This window comes from Lynx canadensis, chromosome C2, assembly GCF_007474595.2.
Source record: "Lynx canadensis isolate LIC74 chromosome C2, mLynCan4.pri.v2, whole genome shotgun sequence".
NCBI lineage: Eukaryota > Metazoa > Chordata > Mammalia > Carnivora > Felidae > Lynx > Lynx canadensis.
The window spans coordinates 79,936,316-79,962,243 of NC_044311.2; the positions used below are offsets into that span (position 1 = coordinate 79,936,316).

The 25,928-nt window shown below is 38.7% G+C and overlaps 1 protein-coding gene across 5 annotated transcripts in view; it reads left to right on the forward strand.

Annotated features, from left to right (window-relative positions):
• The window catches only part of LOC115523314 (LIM domain containing preferred translocation partner in lipoma), a 679,286-nt gene that overhangs the window by 514,845 nt on the left and 138,513 nt on the right, over positions 1 to 25,928 (forward strand). For all 5 annotated transcript variants that reach the window (XM_032594731.1, XM_030329251.1, XM_032594730.1 and 2 more), the window contains one exon: positions 2,106 to 2,232. In XM_032594731.1, coding sequence (XP_032450622.1) covers positions 2,106 to 2,232 — 127 coding nt within the window. The remainder of the gene's footprint in view (positions 1 to 2,105; positions 2,233 to 25,928) is intronic.

Sequence of the window (25,928 nt, forward strand, 5' to 3'; positions counted from 1 at the left end):
CACAATGAATAAAAGATTCCAGCATGCAGCTCTATTTTTTTTGTCTCTGTCACCGGCCACATACCGTGGTTTATTCACTGTTGTCCATTCTCCATCCAGATTGTGTCCAACAATGAAATAAAATCCCAATGTAAGATTAGTAACCAACATAAACAAAAATTGAGGGCCTTTTAAAGGCTTTCTGCATGTCCATACTCACAACCTCCTGTACATTTCAAATACCTAAAAAATGAAAAATATAGAGAAAGGTCCAAATAGATGCCAAGTAACAACTTGACATATGCTTAGATGGCGTTTTATGCCTCAGACATCACACAAATAATCAACATGTGTCTTGGAGTGGTTGAAATACATGTTGGTAGTAAATATGAAACATTTGTACAGATATTTGTGCTTTGTAGGATTTTCACATCTAGGAACTCATTTAGTATAGGGAGGAGAACAGGTGAATGAATATGCAGCTATAAGTTTTGTTGAAGTGATTCTTGTAAACTGTTCATGAAAGGAGAAATTCTTGATAACAACTTAAGGATGCATAAACAGAGAGGGAGACAAACCATAAGAGACTCCTAAATACAGACAACAAACTGAGGGTTTCTGGAGGGGAGGCGGGGTGGGGGGGATGAGCTATATGGGTAATGGGCATTAACGAGGGCACTTGTTGGGATGAGCACTGGGTGTTATATGTAAGTGATGAATCCCTGAATTCTACTCCTCAAACCAATACTACACTATATGTTAACTAACTTGGATTTAAATTAAAAATTAAAAACATAAAAGTAAGAAGAATTTGCATTATCAGTCCCAGCTTTCTCCATTAGTCGTCATGGCCATCATTATTTCTTAACTTTTTAAAAAAATGTGTATTTATTTATTTTTGAGAGAGAGAGAGCATGCACACAAGCAGGGGAGGGGCAGAGAGAGAGAGAGACAGAGAATCCGAAGCAGGCTCTGGGCCCTGAGCTGTCAGAGCAGAGCCCCACACGGGGCTTGAACTCACTAACTGTGAGATCATGAGCTGAGCCGAAGTTGGATGCTAACCCAACTGAGCCACCCAGGTGTCCCATTTCTTAACTTTTTATAAGTTTTTCTGTTATAAGCACATTGATTGAAGATGCTGGGGTGTGATACCGGAAATGGTCAAAGTTATAATATACGCAAAGGAAAACAGAATTATACATTATACATTCCCTTTTATTTACATCATGCAAAGCTACTTTACATCTGGCATCTGGCCTTTCTTTTTTCTCTACATACTTTGGATTCTTGGTCAAACATCTCAGGTAATCTTTCCCCTGACACTTGACTCCCTGACAGCGCTATAATTCTGGCTCACTCACCTATTTAAACACCAACCCAGTATCAGTGCTTTTGATTTACCTCCCCCATTTGGTATGAGGCTGTTTGTAGTACTAGGGGGAAAAGCTACTCAACCACCTTAACCAGAACACAAGGCCATTCACTTTCTGCCCCCCGGTACCCCATCAGATCCATCCCATCTCCTATCTCAAGCTTTGTACAAGCTGCAGAAATACACAACTGCCAGGAGCTCCTTAAACCAGTTAGCCTTTTCTCACCTGAATATAAGAACCACTGCCTATAAGTTTCCTGCCTTTTAGCTGAATAAGTCCTAGTCTGCACCTGCCTCTTCTCTGGAATACTTCCTTTCAGGATACATGAGAGGTCCCTTATGTACCCTGATTGTGCAGTTCCTATAGTTGCTTTATCTTTAATTATTAATGTGCCTGTACCTCTCATTTGACTGTAAACTCCATAAGGGGGGAAGCTCAATTTATTCATCTTGTTTTTATAAATATACAACTGCTCCATAGTGACTGCTTAGCAATTACTGAATGCAATAGATTCCTACTGTTGTAAACATGGTTTTCTAAAGCCCGGTAGATGACTCATCTCACTAAGACAGGTGAATACTGACAATGATGTGTCCAAGATCAGACACCGAAGAATGTTAAAACTGATTCTAAAACCCAGATCTCTTAGTAGCCATGTCCAGTACCTTCTCCTGTACAATGCAAACGCTACTTGATTGCTTAGATTGTCTAGATTGCATTTAAAGAACTAACTGTGTGTTTTCTGCCTTTCAGAGTGGACAAACAGGATCCATGGGGCCTCCAGCTGTTCCCCCTTCATTCCGCCCTGAAGATGAGCTCGAACACCTAACCAAGAAGATGCTGTATGATATGGAAAATCCACCTGCTGATGAATACTTTGGTGAGTGGGGTTGAGAGCTGGCTTCTGAAGTGAATGCCTTGTTCGGTTTTTCTTAATTGATAATGAGGAGTATCAGCATCTCCACTGGCAAACGATTTGGGTCTAGATGCATTGGAGTTCGAATGCACATGCACAAAATGGAAGGTTCTGGAAATTGCTTTGTGAGACTGCCATAAATGTGATATCTGTTCAGCTCATACTAAAAGCACAAGGGTATTGTACAGTTTCTTGGAATACAAATTTGATTTTAAAACTAATTTTTGACAGTTTGTAAGCTTCTCTACATTAGGCAGAAATAGGATTTCTGTATGTGTTCAGGCTCCTCACTGGTCTAAATATTTATATACGTGCAGGGACATCTGGGTGACTCAGTCGATTGAGTGTCAGACTCTTGATTTCGGCTCAAGTGACAATCTCACGGTTGGTGAGATCGAGCCCCATGTTGGGCTTTGAGCTGACATTGTGGAACATGCTTGGGATTCTCTCTCTCCCTCTCTCTTCACCCCCCTTTTCTCTCTCAAAATAAATAAATAAACATTTTAAATAAATAAGGACATAAATATTTATATACAAAATATGGAATTGGATAGTGTCTAAATTCTGTACTCTCAATTCTTTCCCTCTGAAAGTTTAGGAAAAGATGTCCCACTGTATTTTTTTCAAACTTCTCCCGTCTCCAAATCTGTGAATAATTATGAATGGTTATTTCATCCAGTCCATTAGTGTAATGTGAATTTATGAACTAAATGCCAATTAAGAGGTGTTATGAATACATAACCTGTACTCAGGGAGGTTGTAATTATTCAGGAGAGATAAGAAAAACACATAAGTAATGACTAATCTTGGTAGAAAACCATAAGAGGCATAAGAGAGACTTATGTTAAATATTATAAAATTTAAAATCTCTACTTCTCAGGAACATCAGGAATGCTTTCTAAGGGAATCGGTGGCACCTGAACCTGGCCCTTTTAAAGCAGTGCCTCCCAAACTTTCTGTGATGAAAACTGTTTCTTTCTCCATCTGTTGGAGACCAGTATTTGTATAGAGCACAGTTAAAATTAATCACTAAGAAAATGAAATAAAACAATACAAAATGGAAGGCCAAGTTTTACCATTATGAGATCTACCAGGGATGTATTACTCTATTAAAGTGTTATATTATTTTCTAAATACTCCCTGTTTTTGTACTTGTTCCATTGCAGGGCGATAAACATTTCTTAAACACCCATCCATGGACCACAGTTTGAGTAGTGTCGTTTTTGGGACACGTGGAGAGAGGATATTACATTGAGGGGAGAGCAGCAGCAGAGGCACAGAGGTGGAAACATTACACAGGGCTTTTATTTTTTCTGACATTTACTATTTTCATGTCTCCCCCTTGCTTCCTATTTGGGAATATGTACTATTCGGTGAACTGAGGGCCCTGATCCAAAGCCACACCATAGATGGAATGGGTTAGGATATGAAAAATGTAGCACTGATTTATATATAGGGTATAGGTCAATAGGGGGAATAATTAATTCTGGTTCTGGTCTTTTCTGTGCCCTTGACTAGCTAAGCAGCATTGAAATGTGATCCATCTGCTTAAGCCCCATTTCCCACCTTGGTAAATCAAGAGTGTGCAGCAAATGATTTCTAGAATTTCTATCAACACTAGTAGTTCCTATAGAAACAGCACTAATCCAAAGAAATACAACAAAACTAAAAGCTGAACATAACTTGATAGGACAAATGCATGGAGAATAGTTATTTTAAAAGAGTCTCTAGTTATATTAAAATATACCAAGAGTGCATCATACTCTTGTTCTTGATATGGGGAAAAGTTTTATATTGGAATCTAAGGTAAACTTTTTAAAAGATCATGTTAAAAGCAAAAAATAAGGTTACCATATTAAGGTATATTAAAAATAAAAAGCAACTAACATAACATGTATATATGCCTCAAATATCATAGCAACTAAATACATACCAATAAGGAAAATTGAACATAGATGGTATTTGTGCTTATGAATATGTATTAAGATCTCTGCGAAATAGACATAAGTTAAATATTATCTTTGCATTTAAGAACTGCCCTAGTTACTAGCGTGGACAGCTTGAACAACTCTCTTATGCTCACTCAGTCTTTGTTTTTGTTTTGCTTTATCTATAATATGGAAATAATTGCTAGCTCATACTGTTATTGTGAGTATTGAGTGAAATATTTATAGAAAGCACTTAGCCAAGTTCTTGGCATGTAGAATGTCCTCAATAATCAAACTTATCCCATGCTTTATTTAAGAAAATAAAATATGCCCATTAAAAATCCATTAATAATACCTGATTTAAATTTAAGTTCCTACCAAAAATAGAACATGTGTCACCAATTGGTAAATAATCATTGCCAAATAAGGATTATGAAGCATGAGAGAGAATGTGGAATAATGATTAACTTTTATTGAGTGCTTACAATATGGTGTCACTATTTTATGTACTTTAGAAGAATTAACTCATTTTATCCATATAGAAAATATATAACCCTGTAAATGCTATGATTATTTCCAGATTAGGAAATTGAACCACCAAAATGTTAAGTAATCTTCCCAATATCGACAGCTAATAAATTGCAGGACTGGATTAGATTCCAGACTCTACTCTTTTTTTTTTTCCTTCTAAAAACTTTTCCCCCAGCTTTCCTAAGATTGACCAAAAAAACAAAACAAAACAAAACAAAACAAAAAACCCAAAAAACAAACAACAACAACAACAAAAACAATTGCACATAACCAGGATCTACAACTTGGTGGGTTTGGACATATGTATACATTTGCCTTGCCATCAACACAATCCCACTCATAAACATATACATTACCTCCAAAAGTTTAAGCTGGATAATTAGGAATGGTTTTATGGAGATCAGCTTTGGATAGACAGAAAATAGAAGAAGGATATTCTCTCCTAAGTAGATAAAATGAACAAAATACAAGTTGCGGTCAGGATTATTTAAGGAAAATTTACTTTAGGTAGAAAACATCCACCAAGTGCCTATTACATGCAGACTACTCTGCTAACTGTTGGAGACATAAAGAGATAGGCAGACATTGGTCTTACCTTTGAAGGTGCCTTTAGTCTAATAGAGAATATATACAGGGTTATAGTGTTTAATTCTAACACAAGACTGAAAGTGACAAGTGACTGAATCAAAGTTGAGCCAAAGTTCTTTGAGAATTCAGAAGAAAAAGGAGAATGGACATCCCCAAGCAGGAATGAAAGCATGTTTATAAAATGGTTAGCATTAAAGTTACGTCTTTAAAATTATGCTAATAGAGATTTGGAAGAGGGATTACAGTAGAGAAGCGATGTCATTTCCGATGAGGGAAATTTTAACATAATGTAGAAGAAAATCGTTAGAGTGAATCACCAATGTGGAAAGGAACAAAAATTAGGATATAAGGTTGGAGAAGAAGGCAGGAGTCCTCAATGGATGGCGGATTTAATTTAAAAACCTACTAAATATTCAGGGCAAGTTTAGAGAAACTTGAATATGAGGTTATATATTAGATAATACATCAACATTAATTTCTTATGTGTGGTAGTGGCATTGTGGTTATACAGAACAGTGTCCCAATCTTTAGGGGCAACATGTTGAAGTATTTAGAGTGAAGTGTCATGATATATGCAACTTACTTTGAAACAGTCTAGATAGATGATAGATAGGTTAATAAATCTACACATATATATAGATACAGATACAGAAACAGATACAGACACAGACACAGACACAGACATAGACATAGATATAGATATTGTGGGGAGGGCAAAGTCACTTTACATTAAAACAACTAGAGATGCCATTACCGCACAGCTACACAGGACATCCTTCTTCCCCCCAAAGGTATTGAAGCTTCACAAATGAATTATGTTAAGACTCCTTCCTTGGGTGGGAGAAATAGTTACATTCCTCTGCCTTCTAAACTTGAGTATTTTAATGAATTTTTAAAAAATGTTTGCTTGTTTGTTTGTTTGGGGAGAGAGAGAGAATGAGAGCTGGGGAGGAGCAGACAGAGAAGGAGAGAGAGAATCCCAAGAAGCTCTAACCTCAGCATGGAGCCTGACTCGGGGCTCAATGCCATGACCCTGGGATAATGACCTAAGCCAAAATCAAGAGTCGGATGTTTAACTGACTGAGCCCTCCAGGTGCCCCAATGAATTTGAGCTGCCTTCTCTTGTGTGCGTTTCCTTCCTTTCTACTGGACACATACCTTTCCTACTGCTGAAGAGATGATAGTCATTAGAATGGTGATGACAGAAGCTGATATCTGTCGAAAGCTCTATTCACAGTCACAGTCTGACTGACAGGTCTGGTGACAATGTCTTCATTTTTATAGGGGAGGACACAGAGATTAGAAAAGCTGAATGAGTTGTTCAAGGTTTCGTAGTTAATAAGTTTCAGGATTTGGACTTTTTCTTGTCCTCTCGAGTCCGTGCTGATTCATCACCATTACAGAAAGGCATATGTTGTTCCTGCAGGTTGTCAATAGTTGGCTATCCTGCCTCTTGTCATCCTTTCCCTCCCCAAGTCATGATCTTCAAGTGAGAGACTATCTTTGCTCAGGGCCATTAGTTGTATAGTCAGAACTTCAATGTCACTGGCAATATATTTTAACTGTGTATAACTCCTGAATTAACTGATGTGACACTAAGCATGGGCTTTTTGCCATGGTTCAGATACCTACTTTAAGACTACACACCTAATACCTCCCCACCAACCATGTTAGCTGACTAGCCCTTCCGTTGACCATGAGGGGAGGAAAACTGCTGATAACTACAGCACATCTCAACTGACTTTTCTTAAGTCAGACCTTGATAAAATATTACAAGCAGGTGCACTTCTCTAAGCTACTCCTCAGCTGGGCATTTTTTTTAATGGTTCTCCTAAAAAGATGTCAGTTTTAGTGTTTCCATGCACTCCCTCTTCCATCTACTTCAAAAAAACAGGGATTGTTTCATTCCAGTATTAGGTAAATGCCACAAGGAATGGACCATAGCCCATCAGATGGGTGAATCCATATCTTTAAAGAGAAGACAAAACTCTCTCATGCTCTGAGCATTTTCCATCTACTTAGGCTTATATAATTGGACTCTAGAAGATGCCCAAGTGTCTTTTCTCCCAATGGAGTCCTTGAGAGGGCCTCAAAACACTACCCTGTAGGGAAAAGAAAGGAAACACACCAGAAAATTGGAGGTAGAAGAAAATTCTGATCTGATTCAGTAACCAGGCAGTGGGTCTTTGGCCCAAATCGTTTGCAGCAAGGCTTGCATCTTAGAGCAACCCGTTTCCCTGGGCAACTAGGAAAGCGTGTTTTTACTAGGGGAGATTCTCAGTTCCAGGGATACATGTACAGAAAGAACAAGAGGTGATGAACTATGAATTATCATAAGTTAGAGAAAACTGCAGAACTTAAAATGAGAGGCAGAATTTTAAATTTAGCTATTAAAAAGAACGGGGAGAAAGGCAACACTGCCAGAATATTAGGGAGTTTACAGGGCTAGTTGCCATCATTGGAGCTTTTATTTTTCAGACAGTTTTGAGGAGGAAATGGAATGGAAAGTTGAGTTTGTCTGTAGATATTTTTGTCACATCTTTTGAATTTATCCAAGAGTTTTCCATGTTGGTTGACACACCCCAAGCCTGTAAGTTTTGCACTTTCATTCATATTGAAAGAGAAAGTATGTTTGTGGAGGAGAGGTTCCACATTGTGATCCCTGTGTCCATGGCACAATTGTCCCCCAAATAATGGTGTTCTGGCTGCACAGACCCTGAGACCCAAGACAACATTACTGGAATGTAGTATCTCTGGAAATGAGAACTGTGATATATCTGAGGATAGAATGAAAATATCTACCAGCTTATTTTTAAACACAAAGCTGTAATTATCTTGGCATTGCTTACATAGTGTTGTCTTATTCCTTTAAAAAAAAAAGTGAAGTGTGTGAGTCTCAAAATTGTCTAGTGAGCTATTTGAAGAATCCCTATGCCTTCAGAACAGCACTAGGTAAATTCTCTTCACAGAACTTGGCATTTGTCTAAGGATTTTTGTTTGTTTGTTTCTCTCTGAGTATTGTTATTGAGGTATATTGGGAAATTTTACATAAAGACAGTTCTGAGGGAACTAGGAGAGTTGGGCAGAAGCGGAAGGTAAGCAGCAGTGGGGACCTAGCATGTGGTAAGCCTCAAGACAAGAAAGGCATGGGTGGGCCTGTGCTATAATTACTTTATTAATAAAACTAACTCACCATACTTGGTGCTGTGTATCTTCTCAGTGGAGAGCAATATGGAGGTCCAACGAATGTTTGTGAGTAGAAAGAGAGAACCCCAATCAATGAGGATGTTAGTCCATTCCTCTTCTGTGCTAGTAAGACCTCTTGATAAGTGAGCATGTCTAGGGGATTTGGACTATGATGCCTAGGAAACTGCAAACCACTATTTGAGATACTGTTGAAGGTGTGGAGAAAAGAAAACCTGGAGCCCGAGTGCTTCTGGAAGACTCCCACGTGGAAAAGAATTAAACTTAATATCCATGCTTCCAAAGTTAGCAACAAAGCAAGGCAAGTGAGGGGAAGCTGGCACATTCCCATGTAGTATAATGAATTAACTGTTTGAGCAGACAGAAACCAGTTCTTGGAAGAGTCTAGGCCCACACCCAGTAACTCCTTGTCGGGGAAGCGGTGATCGGTATCCCAGCATCTCATGGACAATGAGATTGCATTTGGAAAGTAGTATCCTGCTCTGATGATTCAGTGACTTGGGTGTCTAAACTGGCCTAGGAATCAGCCTCTTCCATCCACTGTCTTATTCTACCCCCAGATTATCATTACTGCTATCTATATACCGCTTGTAAAACATTTCCTACTTGTTATATCATTTGAGCTAAACAGCAGCCCTGCGAATCAGACAGTATTTCCCCCCGTTTGGCACATGAAGACACACAGGATCTGAGTAATTAAGGGACTCCCCACTCTCCAGGGCCACCACCCGCCCCTACAAGTCAGAGATCCCATAACATAGATCCCCTACGTGGCGCAATTGCAGTGAGGCCCAGGCCTACTACTCTAGAACCTGTGCTTTTTCTACCCCATCACACTCTTTGCACCCTGTTGCCAGATTGGTCATAAACCTGGAGGTAGACCAGTCACCAGGTTCTGTGCTTTAGCTTTTCTGTCAGTACAAGGAACAACGTGTCTGCTCTGAAATGCACTTAGAGGGTCTCAGCTGAGAGGTGCTGAGTAATTTGTTTTTCTTTGTTTTTATGATTTTGTGTCAACAATGTAATGTCCAAGGTATTCTGTCAACTATAAACTGGGAAATGACTCCAGGTGCACAGTTGCCTTTAGTACAGGTGGAGCCTGAGGCCTTTAGGATCTTATTTTCGCACACACACAAAAAATGACCTAATTAATTAAAAACCCCAAAAACCACAATGAGAGAAAAATTAGAAAATGCGCAGCTTAGAGAAAAGGTTATATTGATTTAGGAAAAAAAATGGATTTCTTGGTTTTGCTTCTCTCCAGCTCTTTGTTTAAGGTATCTGTGGGTCATGGGAATAGAATGTTTTCTAGTTAATGAGACATATTAGATATATTTCCTTTTGTGGTAGTGATTTCTGGTAAAATGTTTGCTTGGGGCAATATATGTTTACAGCACTAAATAAATAATCCTCAGCATTGTATGTGTTCCATCTTAGCACACGTTAATTTTTAATTAATTTGGCTATCGAGTGTATTTTTAAGCATTGATTTGGAACCTGGGCTTATAGTATCATAAAGAAGAATTTAAACTTAGAAACTTTGAGAAACTCTCCAGAATCGTGTTTCGTTTTCCAGAAAACTGAAGTCCAGATGACTCATTCAAGGTCATACAGCTGGAAGTGTTTTAAAACTCTATGGCCAAAAATTCCTTTCTGAATAAAGAATAGAAAGTAGTCTCGTCTGCTGGGAAAAGGAATGGCAGGGTTATTCAGAAAAGTGAGGAAGTAGGTTTGCCTGCTGTTTTTATGAACCCACTCCTGGATACACCTTATTCAAACTTGAGTGAAGAATGGATTGTCCTTAAAAATAATACAGTCAGTAACTTGTTAGGGCCTATGTGTGTATACTGTCCTGAGTTCCTTGATTTTTAAATACAAAATAGCTGAAGAGATCCCCAAAACCCTTTTTTTCATTTTCATCAGATTACTTATTTGTAATATTTCTTGTCTACTTTCCCTACTAGAATGTAAATCTGATTGAAGGCAATAATTTTTTTAGTTCACTGCTGTGTCCCCATCTTCGATTCTAGAACTAGGCCTGACTGATAGGAGATGTTTAATATTTGTTTAATTAATTAATCAACATATAAATGAAAATTGTGAGGAAACAAATGCGTATTCCCTGTGGCAAGACATGGTATACAGTAAACTACGGAGGGATAATATTTCATTCATTTAATAGATATTTGTTTAGCGCCTTCTAGAATCATAAAAGGTTAGAGCTGGAGAGAATCAGAGACTGTGTGAGGAAAACTCCCTCATTTTTAGAGATGATGAAGTGAGTGAGTTTTCTAAGTTGCAAACTAGTTAGTGATAGAGCCATGGATTATAATTCAGACTTTCTCATTATTTCTTTAAAATTTATTTATTTGGAAGCACCTGGGTGGCTCAGTTAAGCATCCGACTCTTGATTTTGACTCAGGTCATGATCTCACACTTTGTGAGTTTGAGCTGCACATCAGGCTCCATGCTGACAGTGTGGAGCCTACTTGGGATCCTCTCTCCCTCTCTCTCCCCCTCCTCCACTCACTCACTTTTTCTCTCTACCTCTCTCTCTGAAAATAAATAAAAAGTAAACTTAGGAAAGAAAAGTTTTCAAAAGGAGGGTTCCTGGGTGGCTCAGTCAGTTAAGAATCCAACTCCCTATCTCAGCTCAGGTCATGATCTCGTGGTTTTTGACTTCAAGCCCTGCATCGAGTTCTCTGCTGACAGTGCAGAACCTGCTTGAGATTCTGTCTCTCCCTCTCTCTGCCCATTCCCCACTTGCTCTCTCCTCTCTCTCTCTCCCCCTTTACTTATTTTGAGAGAGAGAGAGCGAGAGAGTAAACTCCATGCTGTCAGCCCAGAGCCCAAAGTGGTGCTCCATCTCACAAACCATGAGATCATGACCTGAGCCAAAATCAAGAGTCAGACACTTAACTGACTGAGTCACCCCAGGGCCCTCATTCTTTCTCTTTAATCACTTTAAGGCATGGAGAATGTGTAGAGCAAGGTACAGTTGCTACATTCCTTGAACTTCAGTAGAAACTAGATTGACACCCTTGGACTTGATCTCTTTTACATGTGTTTTCTCTGAAAATTAAGGATTGAAATTGGTTACTTGATAGGTTACATAGTTGAGATGTTTTAAGTTCTAGATCATATTTCCTCCCATTTCCCTCATTTCCCACTGTGGGGTTTATAGTCCTTGGAACCTAGGATAATCTCTCAACTCGTCAGTTTGCTACTATTCTAATCTAAATGGGTCAGATGCACAAGGTATCACATTGAAAGAAACATCCTTACCCCATGTTTATATGTGTTTTCCATAGCAACCAGCTATGAAAGGTCATTCACTTACAGTGGGCCCCTTCAAGCATATGAGACACCACCCAGGATCGGTGTTTCATTCAGTCTTTATATCAACAGCAGACACTCACTCATTCAGTCGCATTGAGATCATCATTCTCTTTATCAGAGAATGAAATGTAGAAAAGAGATTCCTACTTCATAATTAAAAAAAAAATGTTTCTTTGCTTAATGACTGACAGCAAACTTGGCGATCTGGGAGAGAATGCACTGGCATGAGCACACGGTGTGTGCCCCCCCCCCCCCCGCCAAAAAAAAAGTTCCAATTCTTAGGTTGTTTATGGTTATGTGCTGAACCGTGTGGCTAGAGTTTAGACCAAAACCTGCAAGTGCTAATTATGCATTTTCTGATCTTACACACACAAATACAGATAACTCTGAACTCCACTCCCTTTAACCCTCCAAACCATCCTCCTTACCCCTCACCTGCTCTTTCCCCACAACTTTCTCTATAACACACAGATAATCATCTCCTTCCAGACTTTGAAGTGACATTAGGTTTGTCAGAAGGGCTAATGAGTTGACTGTCAGCAAAGCCATTGTTTGAACATCTGCGGAGTTCTATTTGATAGGCATCTATTGTACTTTTAATTGAACATATTCATTAATCTACAAATATTTATGGAGTGCCTACTATATACCAATCGTTGTAGTGTGCTTTATGGGAAATAATGGAAATGAGGTAACATAATGGTCAAGAAGAGAAAGCATTGTTAAATCCTATGGCACCAAGGGCTTGGATGGAGAACACATTTTATGAATGGCAGTGGAAAATACATGGCTTTTCATCTAGGTTCAGAGGCTTTTTCTGCTATTACCAGTTGACCTGGGCCAAATTAAATGTCACAGGAGTTCACATGAAGAGACCCCCATTGCTGGGGAGTAGACTGGTTGGCAACATACTAACTGTTGTACTATCTGAATTCTCAGTTGAATGCTTTTAAAGAAGAGCAAGCAGAGGGGCACCTGGGTGGCTCAGTGGGTTAAGCGTCCAACTTCAGCTCAGGTCATGAGCTCACAGTCCGTGAGTTCAAGCCCCACATCGGGGTCTGTGCTGACAGCTCAGAGCCTGGAGCCTGCTTCAGATTCTGTGTCTCCCTCTCTCTCTGCCCCTCCCCTGCTCAAGCTCTGTCTCTGTCTCAAAAACAAAAATAAAAACATTAAAAAAAAAAAAAAAAGAAAGAAAAGCAAGCAGAAAATATCCAAGGCCAATAAACTGGGAAGCTGGTCCAAATTAATGACCTTATTCCAATTCTCTTCCTAGCTGACTCCAAAGTCAGTCATATTGTATTAAATTGTCCCAGATTCATTACAGCAGCTGCACAGCTGTGAGCTCAGACTTCAGCTGGTTCTCTATCAGACCTTCTCCTGGACTCAACTCCACTCATACCTGTGAGTATCATGTGTTAAAATTCAATGAGGAAACAGAAACAGTGTGCCTGAGTGACTTGTTGAAGGAGGCTAAGGAGATGCAGTAGGCGGGAGGTACTAAAAGACAGTTACTAATCTCCACTGCCTCTATCTCCCATTTAGCCTTAGGATCATGGCAAAGTTAGAGAGGCACTTAGAAATCATCTAGCTTCAGAGCTTCCCATTCTTTGATAACTGGAGGCACCTTTATAATTTTTATCATAATGCATTAACTATCTGTACTATTTTTTTGCCTAATATTTTTATTTAAATCAATTAAGTTTTAGCCTACTTTATCTGCCTCCATGTCAAAAATATCCATAATCTGATTTTATGGGTTGAAATAATTGCTGCTTTTTCCTCTTAAAATACATTAACTCAAACTCCACATTGGAATTTTAAAATGTTTATCCATGAACCCCCTCATGTTCAAAATATTGGGAAATGCGGATAGAATTCATCAGGAAGACAACTTGATGGAATACCATGAGGAAATAATTTCCTCAAGGTCACCCATTGAGTTGACTTTAACAAAATAAACATTTTTTACATCCAGAGGCATCACGTTATCGTGAGAGACAGGGTAGTGGTTTAAAGAGCCAGAAATCAAGCATTCTGAGGCCAGATTCTGGGCCTGACACTATCCTGCTGACTTGCTGTGACAACTTAGTTCAGCCCCTTTCCAGGGGCCTCATCTCCTTCGTTAGGACATTAAAATCATAATTTATAGATCCTTCAGCCCCCTATTTTTTTGCCTCAGATATTTTTTATACATTGCCTTCTATACACGTTAAAACATAGGTAGATAGGAAAACAGCTGTCTGATGTAGAATTACAACATTGATGGCTTCAGAGTTCCACGGGATTGGAAGATAAGCTCAATGATCTATTTCCTAGGCCATTTTATACTCTGCTCAATGTTGTTCCTCATTTCTTAAGGTTTATGAGAAGATTCACTGCATTTAAAGTAGCTTTAACTATCAGTTAACACAAATAAAATAGGATTGTAGAACATAAGGAATACTCTGTATTGAGATGGATACCCTAGCATCACTGTTTAAGGATTTTCCTGAGTCAATAATGTTGTTCACCAATGTTACTTGGTATATATAAGTGAAATTAATATTGGTAACCATTAATGTGACAATGGTCTTCAGTGTAGATAATCCAGCACTGTCATAAAAATGCAGAATGTATCTTTTGTTACATGGCACCGAGAAACAAGCACTGGACTTGGAGTTCAGGATATCCAAGTATAAGTTCTGTATCTTCTCTGTATGATACTGTGGACACTTGTCATTTGTAATGTGCTTTGGAACATATTGGTATGCATTATTTAAAAACATTATTATGGCAGTTTTAAGATTAGAGTTATCATTTCCCAAAAGAAACAAGTTTATCCAAGGACAGGTTAAGAGGTGGAACCAAATTCTTAATTTAAGTTTTCTGGATTAAATTATGTATACTTTCGACAATTGCATTTAGCCTCTTAACATTTCTGAGTTTCACTTACTTCACCTATTACAGAAGATCATTTTTCATATTATATATATATATATATAATATATATATATTATATATATATAGTATATATATAATATATATATTATATATATATATAGTATATTATATTATATATATATTATATATATATATAGTAAGGATAGGATCAAGTAAAATCCGTAGATGGGAAAATGCATTCTAAACTATAACAGACCAAGGTGCACCTGGGTGGCTCAGTCGGTTGAGTGTCTAACTCCTGATTTTGTCTCAGGTCACGATTTCACCATTTATAGGATTGATGCCCATGTCAGACTCTGCTCTGGTAGTTTGGAGCCTTCTTGGGATTCTCTTTCTGCCCCTCCCCCTCCCCTGACTGCTCTCTCCTTCTCTCTCAAAATAAATAATAAACATTTAAACCATAATAGATCAAAAATTTAAGAGCTGTTAGTGTTGCTTCCCAGTGCAATGTCTGGCTTGATTTATGCCATTTATGATTATTGTATAATAATCAACCTCTGTGAATTTTTAATGTTAGTGCTTGTCTCTCTTTGAATTGGCACATTGTGTCTTCTTATGGTGTTCTGTTGCTAATGGAATATCATTAGAGGATAGAGAAAATGTTTTTCAGTTGTGTGTGAGAAAGCAACACACAAAGGCATACCACAGTGTCCTCATTTGCTGAACAAACTACTCTTGCTTTTTAATGTGGAATGCAGAAGATCTAATTGAAAAGAGACAAAAATGAATTTTGACTCAGATTCTGCAGGATGAATCATAACCCACTTTCTCATCTGAGATGTGAAGAAAAAAAATTAAAGAAAACTAACCACCACACAGTTTTACTGTCAGTGTCAGCATAATCAATACAGAGTATTTTTTTTTAGCAGAATGAAGACTGAATTACTACCAGGCTATGAACTGCAGGTAGTAGAAAACCAAATTAATTTTTCTTTGTCTATAGTCGGCTTGAAATTGCCTTTCTTTTTCGGTCTTCATTAAAACATGCAATCAAGAGAGTTTGGGGTCTGTCAGCAATTTTTGCCCAAACCATTCAGAAATGCGATGATCTCTATTCAACAATTAAAGGTCAATAAGAGACTAGGCAAGCTTGGACCACATTCTATCCCAATGTCCTTTTGTCATGCAATAGGGAGCAGGGAGACAGCAAAGCAGCAGAAACCTGGACACAGTGGAATTGCTGCTTCCTTGAATTTAACTTACTTGAATTGTTGATGTGAGTGACTACAGAAAAATGAAGATTTTTGTCTGCTGGAGCCCAGGATACAAATATATAATACACCTTACCAGAAAATGTAGCTTTTTTTTCAACGTTTATTTATTTTTGGGACAGAGAGAGACAGAGCATGAACGGGGGAGGCGCAGAGAGAGAGGGAGATACAGAATCGGAAGCAGGCTCCAGGCTCTGAGCCATCAGCCCAGAGCCCGACGCGGGGCTCGAACTCACGGACCGCGAGATCGTGACCTGGCTGAAGTCGGACGCTTAACCGACTGCGCCACCCAGGCGCCCCGAAAATGTAGCTTTTTGAAAAATTTGAAAGGGTTTTGTACAGAGAGGTGCTACAGACTATCCTAGAACATGGTCTTCAATTCCAAAATCAATCAATTTCTTTCTAGTTCTTGTTAATGTTCTATTAATAGCTTCGGTGGCCTTTATTTCTCATATAGATGTGTGTGTGTATTTATATATATATATATATATATATATAATATACATATATATGTGTATACACATATATATGTGTACACATATTATACATATATACACATATATGTATATATATGTATGTATGTACATATATATGTATATAATATACACACACATATATATATACACTTACATGTATATGTTATATATGCTATGGAGCATATATAGCATACATTTGTATGTCTGTGTCTCCTTCTTTACCATAAGATCACTGAGAAGAGAGGCCATATTTTCCTTATCTTGTCCTTCCCCCAAAGAGCAAAATAAGAAGGTAGAGTTAAATGAGTCCTTAAATCTCTCTATGCCGCTCCATCAAGACTTTTACTTGTATTAGAGATTCTCTAGCTTGGCTTGATCCCAAATATGCCTACTAACAGTTCTGTTGACAATAAGACTAGCTCATATCGAGCACTGACTATATACTACAAGTTTCGCATCCATTACTCCTATGACCCTATAACGTGGGTACTGTTCTTTTACAGATGAGGAAATTGAAGCAAAGTGAAGTTAAATAATTTTGCCAGAGTCTAGTAATTCTTGGACTTTCAATTACAACCTAGAGCCTAGCTCTGAACCCCTGGATAAATTGTGCCTTTGACTACAGTTTGCAGAAGGTCTGGTCGAAGATTGGGCCGACAGCGTCTGTGCTCATCATGTGGATTTTCTGACAAATTCCATTTTATGACTCCCGCTTCTCTTGGGGGATTTTTCAGTATGATTTGATTTCCTCTGATTGAAGGGTCTCACCACTGATCAGGCAGGAGGTAGAAATCCAGGTGCACCACCAGTCTGCTTGCACTACAGATGTCTCCACGGGCACTGTCTTAGTTCTCCTACAAGAGTAATAGTGCCCAGCTGGGCCACTTAGTCCAGATGATATAAGAAAAGTGCTTACTGTAATACTGTTTATGATAGCAGCTCTTAGATCTACATCTGTATTCCTCTGCTCTCTCTTGGACTTGAAACCTGGTTCTTGTGATTTTAGCAATATCTATACCCACAAACCCCCTCTCCTTACACTTCATCCCAATCCAGTGCTGCCTTCATTCACACAGGGAAATAGTTACTTTTAATTTTTACTAATCCATCTGCACTGGCATCTTCTAGTCTAAGTTAGCCTTAGAAAAAGGCCAAGTCCAGTCTCACTGTCAAAGTGGAAATGAGAGAGAGCAAGGAGAAGGGAACTCATCTTGAAAATAAGGTCACCGTATTGGTATGTCATCGTTCACAAGAGTTCAGTGCACTAGCTAGCAATTGGCTTGCTCAGTCGGAAGTTGATGCTATTTTAGGCTATCAGCAGGAGTGTCAATGTATCTGTGAATTTTGGCATTTTATTTCATTAAGGTGGTTCAGGAAGCCAGACACTGATTAAATGATGCTTCGACTTAGCTCCCACTCCTAATTTTGGACGTGTGGTGTCTTCAGGCAGCTGTTGTGACACCCTGATTCTAAAGAAAACTTTCCGTGCTTCTAAAGCAACCTTGGGAACAATCTACCCCATGTCCTGCTATCCTGGAATCTCCCATGCTCTACATCTCTGGTCACAGGTGGCGTGGAGATACTATTGCTTCCAGTTCTCCTCTGGCAAATCGAGGAAATACAGCTCAGGTGTGTGCATACAGTTTTGATCCACAGTTTGTAAGAGCAGCATCCTCACTGACACATAGGCTCAGGATGGATTTTCATTTGGAGATCGTGTAAGAAGATACCTACGGAAGGAATGGCTTCATCATTGCAGTTACTTTCAAAGTCAAGAGATACCCTAGACAGGCCACAAGAATTGTTTAGGTAAGACTAGGAAAATTCTAAACTTTCTGTTGTTGTGAAGGGTTTGGGATCTGATTTCATTTATAAACATGGTTTAAATGAGAAAGATAAGGATTTCTAGGTAGGAAATTTGTATTTGTTTATTCCTTCATTCTTTCTTAGTTGTTGAAGGACTGCTTGCTATGCACCAAGCACTGTGCTAGGCATTTCCATTAAACATTAGTCTACAAAATGGAGACAGATGTGTTTATAGACAACTCATTGACAATATGGTAAGTGCATTACTGGAGTTAGGTGAAAAGTACTATGAAAGGAAAAAAGTTAGAACAGGTTTCTAACAGGTAATGTTACGTTCTAACAGGGGCTGAATGTGAATGGAATTTTCCAGGCAAACCATGAATTTAAGGACATTTCAGACAAACAAGTCAATGGGTTCAGAGAGATCAGAATATTGCAGAAAGGACAGTATGACTAGAGAATAGGAAATTGGAGGGGAAATGAGACCAAAGAATGATCAGTGTTCAGATCAAAATGGCTTTTTCTTTCCTACTAGAGAGTGTAGAGTATGTCCTGAAGGCCTGAAAATCTATGAAGGATTTGATCAAGGAGATGACACAACCTGAGAGATACTGATTAGAGATCACTCTAGGTACTACCGGGGGGCGAGGTGGGTGTTGAACACAAGAGGATTCAGTGACTGGAGGTCAATCTGGGTGTCATTTGCATTAGTCTACAGGGAATGACAGGAGCCTGAACCAGGACCTTCATGTTGTCACAATATAGGGGAGAGAGGGATAAATTGAGGCTTATTCTTGGCTTCTATCTTAGGTTAATGATGATATCATCATTAAGTGAGATGAGAAGACGGAAATTCAGTAATGACATGCCATTGATTCCTAGATACCGTACTTATTGGGAAGCAATTGAGTTCCATTTATCAAGGTTTATTGAGCACCTACTGTGTGTGGGTACTGCTGTAGGCATTGGCACAACATGAGTAATTAAATCAAGCAAAAAGCCTGTGTTATGGGGCTTTCATTCTAGTAAGGAAAGACGAGACATAAATAAGTTAAGCCTATGGTATGTCAGCTGGTGCTATATCCTACAGAGAAAATTAAGCAGGAGAAGGGGGATAGTAAGTGTTACTGTGGTGGTGCAGGTGGAAATAACACAGTAAATAATGTGACAAATATAATTGTGAGGTTCCTATTGTTGGTGAAATCTTGTCTGCCTAATTTTGTTGCCTTTCCATTTGTGTTTGTTTTAAAAATTATTATTTCTCCTAAACAGCAATAGCAACATAAACATTTACAAACACATAGGTGTATACACAATGGTTTGTGTTGCCAACATATCACATGCCAGGAAAAACAAAAGAAAACAGCTGCTAAAAATATATGTATCCAAAGGAAAAAGAGGGTGGAGAAAAAAAATGGAGATTCCCTTAGACACTAATCCTTGCCATTCAAATCACTGGATAGTATGAATTAGAAAGTCACAGAAGGGAGATAATCAATATTTGAACGGGTAATGTAATTCTGATACTCTTGTTGCTGGAGGACCTCAGATTTAACCCAAATCCCTTACTTTAGACAGAGAAACTTTGGATCCGGCAAGGAAGTAGCTTGTTCAAGGACACCCAGGTAGGTCTAGAAGTCAGGTTCCTTGCTGGCCCATCTAGGGATCCTACCATTACTCACCATAGAGAGTCTCAAACTTGGGGTCTGGGATCTCACTTTCTGGGTTTGAACTTCTACTTTGCCACAGTGACCTCAAGCAAGTTTCACCTCTCTTTGCACCAGTTTCTTCATGTACAAAATAGGGATGATTATAATAGTATTTATGATTGTGTTTCTGAGGTTTAAATAAGTTAACAGGAATACATGCAAATTGCTTAGAGCAGTGCCTGACATAGAGTTGGTGTTCAGAAAATGTTCATTCTATTATTGCAATACTGAAGCTTTAGAACAGCATGATGCAGATTACTTGGGCTTTGTGTGTTTGATCACAAACTGGAAACCAATCTCTGATGAAGACTCTACCTAAGATCTTCTGGAATTTCTAATTAAGATGTTAAAATATTAACTAGTTTTTTTTGGGGGGGGTTATTGAATGAATATAAAACACATTAAAATATCTGATATTTGTTTCATTCACAGAAGTTCTAGACATCTCATTTTAGAGCTGAATTATGTCAGGTTCCAAACCAGAGGTAGAACGCTAGCCTTTAAAGACAGGGACGTGCCTTATTCATTTGTGTATATCTAGAACAGAATGGCCTTATAATTATTGACAGTAGGTGAGTACTGACTGTGTGCCAAGCACCACACTAAACGCTTTACACAGCTGATCATACTTAATCCTCACTGCAGGGAAGCATTTGTATCTGAATTTTACAGATGAGAACTTTTAGACCAAAAGTCGTTCAGTACCTTGTGCAAGGTCACCCAGATAAGATGGTAAGAGGCACAACCTAAATTTTCATCAATCAGTCTCTGTTTCTGTTTGCTCAGTATGTCTGCCTTTAATGGTGATACTTTTCTCACCTAGTTAGTATAGTCTGCCATTAATCGGAACTTTATACTAACGTCCTTTCTGTGCCATTCCTACTGCTTATTCGTAGAATTATAAAATCATGGATTGTTTTTTGGTGAAAAGATCTGGAGACAGTTTCCTCGTTCTGCCCTCAAAGACTTAGAATCACCTGAGGGAAGTTTATCACTATACCTACACACCTACCTTATACGTATACTGTGGTTCTGATGTAATCCTAGCCCCACCTCTACTGAGAAAATGCTATCAGGTTGAGGAAATTTTGCTGGTAGAGTGTGCCATATTCCCCAGGTGTGATGGAGAAGTGGAGTGGGGGAGGCTTGAGAATTACTGATAAATTTTCATGTAATGAAAACTGAAAACCAGAGAGTGACAGTAACATCACCAAGATTACAGCTAATTCGTGACATATCTACGTGTAGAAGCCGGGTCATTTTGACATTCAGTGTTGGGCAGTTCTTTTGGTTAGTCCTCAAAACTGTCTGTGTGGAATGTGCTGTGTTCTCTTTGATGGTTCTAAAGGAATACAAGGCTAAAAGAAGGGTGTGGTTTTATTTTTTGTTTGGGGGGGTAGAGAAGAAGGGCAGGGGGAGAGAGACAGAGAGTAGACTCCATGCTCAGTGCAGAGCCCCATGTGGGGCTCGTTCCCAGGACCCTGAGAACATGAACTGAGCCAAAATCAAGAGTCAAATGCTTAACCAACTGAGCTACCCAGGCACCCCAGAAGGGTGTGATTAATGTGCTTGGGATCCAGTAACAAATTAGTTGATCAAAAGAGGATAAATAAGTTTATTATATTATGCTACTCTGCACCTCGTCACTTGGTTCTAGTTAAGTAATAGGTCACCAGTATGGAATGCACACTTTCATAATAGTAGGTTTGTGGGTTGCATAGCTTTCTTGCATATGTTTTCAATTTCTGTTCCTTTGATAACTGAACAAATAGCAGAGATGGTGAAACTCAGCAAGAGAATTATCTCCTAGGTTTTCTGTGATCTCTCTCCTCTAGTGAGTCAGTATGTCTAGTAATGACTTGGTAGATTATAAGGTTATTTGGTTTGTTAGTTAAGTAAACATTTATTGAAAGCCTAATATATTCATCAGTGACCTAGATGGGGTGAATCAAGAGTTGCTATAAATCCTTTCTGGGAGGGAACAAAAGGTGCTGTAAATACTTAAGAAGTCTCTGTGCCAAAGAAATTCATGGACTACTAAAGGTTAAAGGATCAAAAATAGGGGAGCCTGGGTGGCGCAGTCAGTTAAGCATCTGACTTCAAGCTCAGGTCATGATCTCGCGGTCCATGGGTTCCAGCCCCATGTCAGGCTCTGTGCTGAAGCTCAGAGCCTGGAGCCTGCTTCTGATTCTGTGTCTCCCTCTTTCTCTGCCTGTCCCCACTCATGTTCTGTCTCTGTCTCTCCAAAGTGAATAAACGTTAAAAAAAATTTTTTTAAGGATCAAAAATATATACTAATCATTTTGCCATGTGATAAATGTTGTAAAGGGGCTTGTACATAATAGCTATGAGGGTGAATGTCTGGTAGCCCTGGAGCGAGTGGGGTTTTTAAGGAGTGATAACCAAGCCAAGTCTTCAAGGGAGAACAGAATTGTTCCAAGTAGAGACAGAGAGGAAAAATGTTACACAGAGAAGAAACAGCATGTGCAAAAGAACAGAGGTAGGAAAGAATGATGACCTGGGAAACAGTAATGAATTGCAGACTTCACAGCAGAAATTCTCTGGGACTAAAGCAAAGTTGAAGGAAAAGGAGTAGGACATGGGAAGAGAGAAGATTCGGGATCCAATGATGAAAGATGTGGTGTGATATGTCATAAAAAAAAAAAAAGATCTTTGGACCTTTTGCTGTGCAAAATGGGACAGTAGTGACTACTGTTAAATTGAAGGTAACATCATATTAGTGATTTTTTTTTTTAAATGAGGGGATAGCCATTGTTATTGCTATGTAACACTACTAACGGCCTAGATAACTTTAGAAAGCCATTTCACAGGGGATCGCAGAGCTGGAAATTTCATGAGAACAGATTTAAGGCATTTCTGGGGAGAGAAAAGGGTACTGCTATCTTTTTTCTCATAGTTCAAAACAGGAAGTGCCTAGGTATGCAGAAATGCAAGTCAAGTCTAACTACGTTTTTGGTGAGTCTTGCACGTATGTTGATTTTCCCACATCAGCAATAATAGTGCCAAATATTACTATGTGAATAATAACACTGGGTTCACCTGCAGGGGGATCATCAGACTTTAAAAGTGAATACTGTGAACATACAGATGTAAGAGTTACTTGCAATTTTCCAAAAAAACAAAAAAACAAAATCCCTAGTAGATCCTCAGAAATCATCAGGTTATCATCAGGTAATGTGTGTGTATGTTGTTTGTGCTGGTCCCACCTTCAAGCGGAAAACATTGCAAGCTCTCCGCACCTACTTAATAATTTATCTGTGCTTAGAGTGAAAAGTACCTTGAAGTAAGTCGTCGCCTAATTCTGTCATTCTTGTGATGCAGAAAATGATGTCCAGAGAGAAACAGCTGTCTAAGCCACAGCCAAGCTAAGTCTTGTGTTTCCAGTCTCTCTGGAAACCTCATTTACCTTTTTCACCACTTAATGAATAAGCAAAGCATTTGGTAGTTATGAATTGAATAAATAATCCCGAAGTAACATATCTTGGTGTACTCACTTGTAAACGTAGAAACAATAAGAGAAGACTATTTGGGGAATTTGGTAAGGAAGTAGGATTAGATTTATTATAGGTAACCTTAGTTCAAGTCACCTTTCAAAAGGGGTAGTGGATAAAGCATGGGTGTGCCAAGCATGAGAATATGTTAGTCTTTCTCCCTCTTTTTTTTCATTCTCACATTGATTTAACATGATACGGGAAGGTAATTTATTGACTAAAGGATTGGGTCAATACTACTTGCCTGTATTAGTTTTCTATCGCCACTATAACAAACTACTAAAAACTTACAACACACATTTGTTATCTGACACTTCTATAGGTCAGACGTCCAACATGGGTTTCAATGGGCTAAAACTGAAATGTTAGAGCTGCTTCCTCTCTGGGGCTTCCAGGAGAACATCCATTGCCTTTCCTTTTCCAGCTACTAGAGGCTGTCTGCATTGCGGTCCCCTTCCTCCATCTTCAAACCCTGAAACATAGCGTCACACACCATTTGTCCATAATCGAGTCTCCCTCTAACCCCAGCTGGAAAAAGTTCCATGATTTTAATGACCTACAGGATTTGATTGAGCTCACCTGGATAAATCTCAAATAATGTTCCTATCTCAAGATCTGTAACTGCAACACATCTGCAAAATCTCCTTTGTCAAAAATGGTAACATATTCATGGGTTGTACTCATTAGTATTTGGTTGTCTTTGGGAAATCATTATACTGTGTATCACAATGTCCCTCTGAGGAATTTTCAATGGTCTTCTAAAGATAACCTGCCAGGCTTGTTTTGGGGTCTCTCATAGAGTTGCCCTCAAAAGCCTGTTTCTTAAGGGGCCCAACTCTTCCTGTATAGTCTAATCTTGGAGTAAAGAAAACCTTGAGATTTGCTCATGAATGTTTTATTTTTAAGTTTATTTATTCATTTTGAAGAGAGAAAGAGAGAATTTCAAACTGTCTCTGTACTCTCAGCATGGATCCCGATGTGGAACTCTATCTCACAACATGTAAGACCTTGACCTTTAACTGAGTCTTCCACTCAAGTGCCCCTGCTTACAAATTTTGCACTGCTAATAAATCCACTCTGGGAAAGCCATTCTGATTCAAGCCACTATATGAAGGTTTTAGAGTACTACTGTATTTAGAACTTATTTGCTGATTCTCTAGTCCTCTTGACGGAACATTTAAGCATAGAAGTATTTAAAAACCCAACTCTGGTTTCTCCCAGCAAATGCCATTTTGGTCCAATCTCTCTCTTAATGTAACTAGGATCCTCCCTTCCTTAATTCTTTCCTTTCTCCCTCCTTCCTTATCTCCCTTCCCCCCTTCCCACTTCATTTCATTTACAGAGAAGTGCTGGAAGAAAGGAAGCAAAGGAGTAAGGGCAGAAAGATGTGGGTGTGCTACAGAGTATGTAGGTAAAGAGAAAGGGGCCAGGAGGAAAAGTTTTCTATCCAAGGTTTCCATGCCAATCATAGGTAGTCATATGAGATAGTTTCCTTTTCTGAAAATAGTTAAGACAGGAATTCCAGAGCTAAGTAGTAGTAGTAGCTCCATGAAACACTAAAGGGAATTAAGGAATTTGGGACTGATACTATGGAAAAGAACATGTTCATCAAAACATCTAATTCTTTCTGAATTAGAAAACAAACATGGCTGCCAGGTGGAAACAAACTTATTTCTAACAATGAGAATCAGGTGAAATAGAATTCAGATATGAATAAAGTTATTCCAAGATCTAGGGAAGAGGAGAAATAAGGGAATGTGCTTTAATAGTCCTAAAGATAGACTTGTATTTACATTCCAAAATTTCCCTCTTCCAGGAACCACTCCACACTATAAATTGCCACATTAATGCTAGTTGATTGTGATAATCAGATTAACCAGTATAGATCATAAAAGAATATCCTACTGAAGAGAGAAAAGACAAACATTTTTCAAGTATCTGATTCATAAAATGAAGGTGAAAATGTATCTCCTACAGTAATGTGATGTATATCAAGCTGAATAATATTAGTGACAATGTTCTCTAAACTACCGCAGTTGTAAACGTTCTTCTTCCTGCTCTTCCTCTATTATCTCACCTCAGAAGTAATTTGTCTTCTTACTTGGGCCAGAGAGAAACATTAGACCAGCCACTGCTTTGGCCGTGGGTATCAGTGTGTGTGAATCCCAAGTAGAATTCAAACTTGGTGAGAAAGTGCTAGAACTAGTTGCCCTTGACCTCCTGCTGCCATAGCCATGCCCACACAGTGTTTGAACTTTGTTACGTTAGGGATGGTGATGATAGCAGTTCTAAATTCTAATCCGAGTCTCCGTGTGAGTATGTACAAGTAAAGGGAGCATTGATAATTACTGTGATGCGGTTGTGAAGAATTCTCAACCTATCTTAGGAATTTTGTTTTCCTTCACCAAAAAGTGTG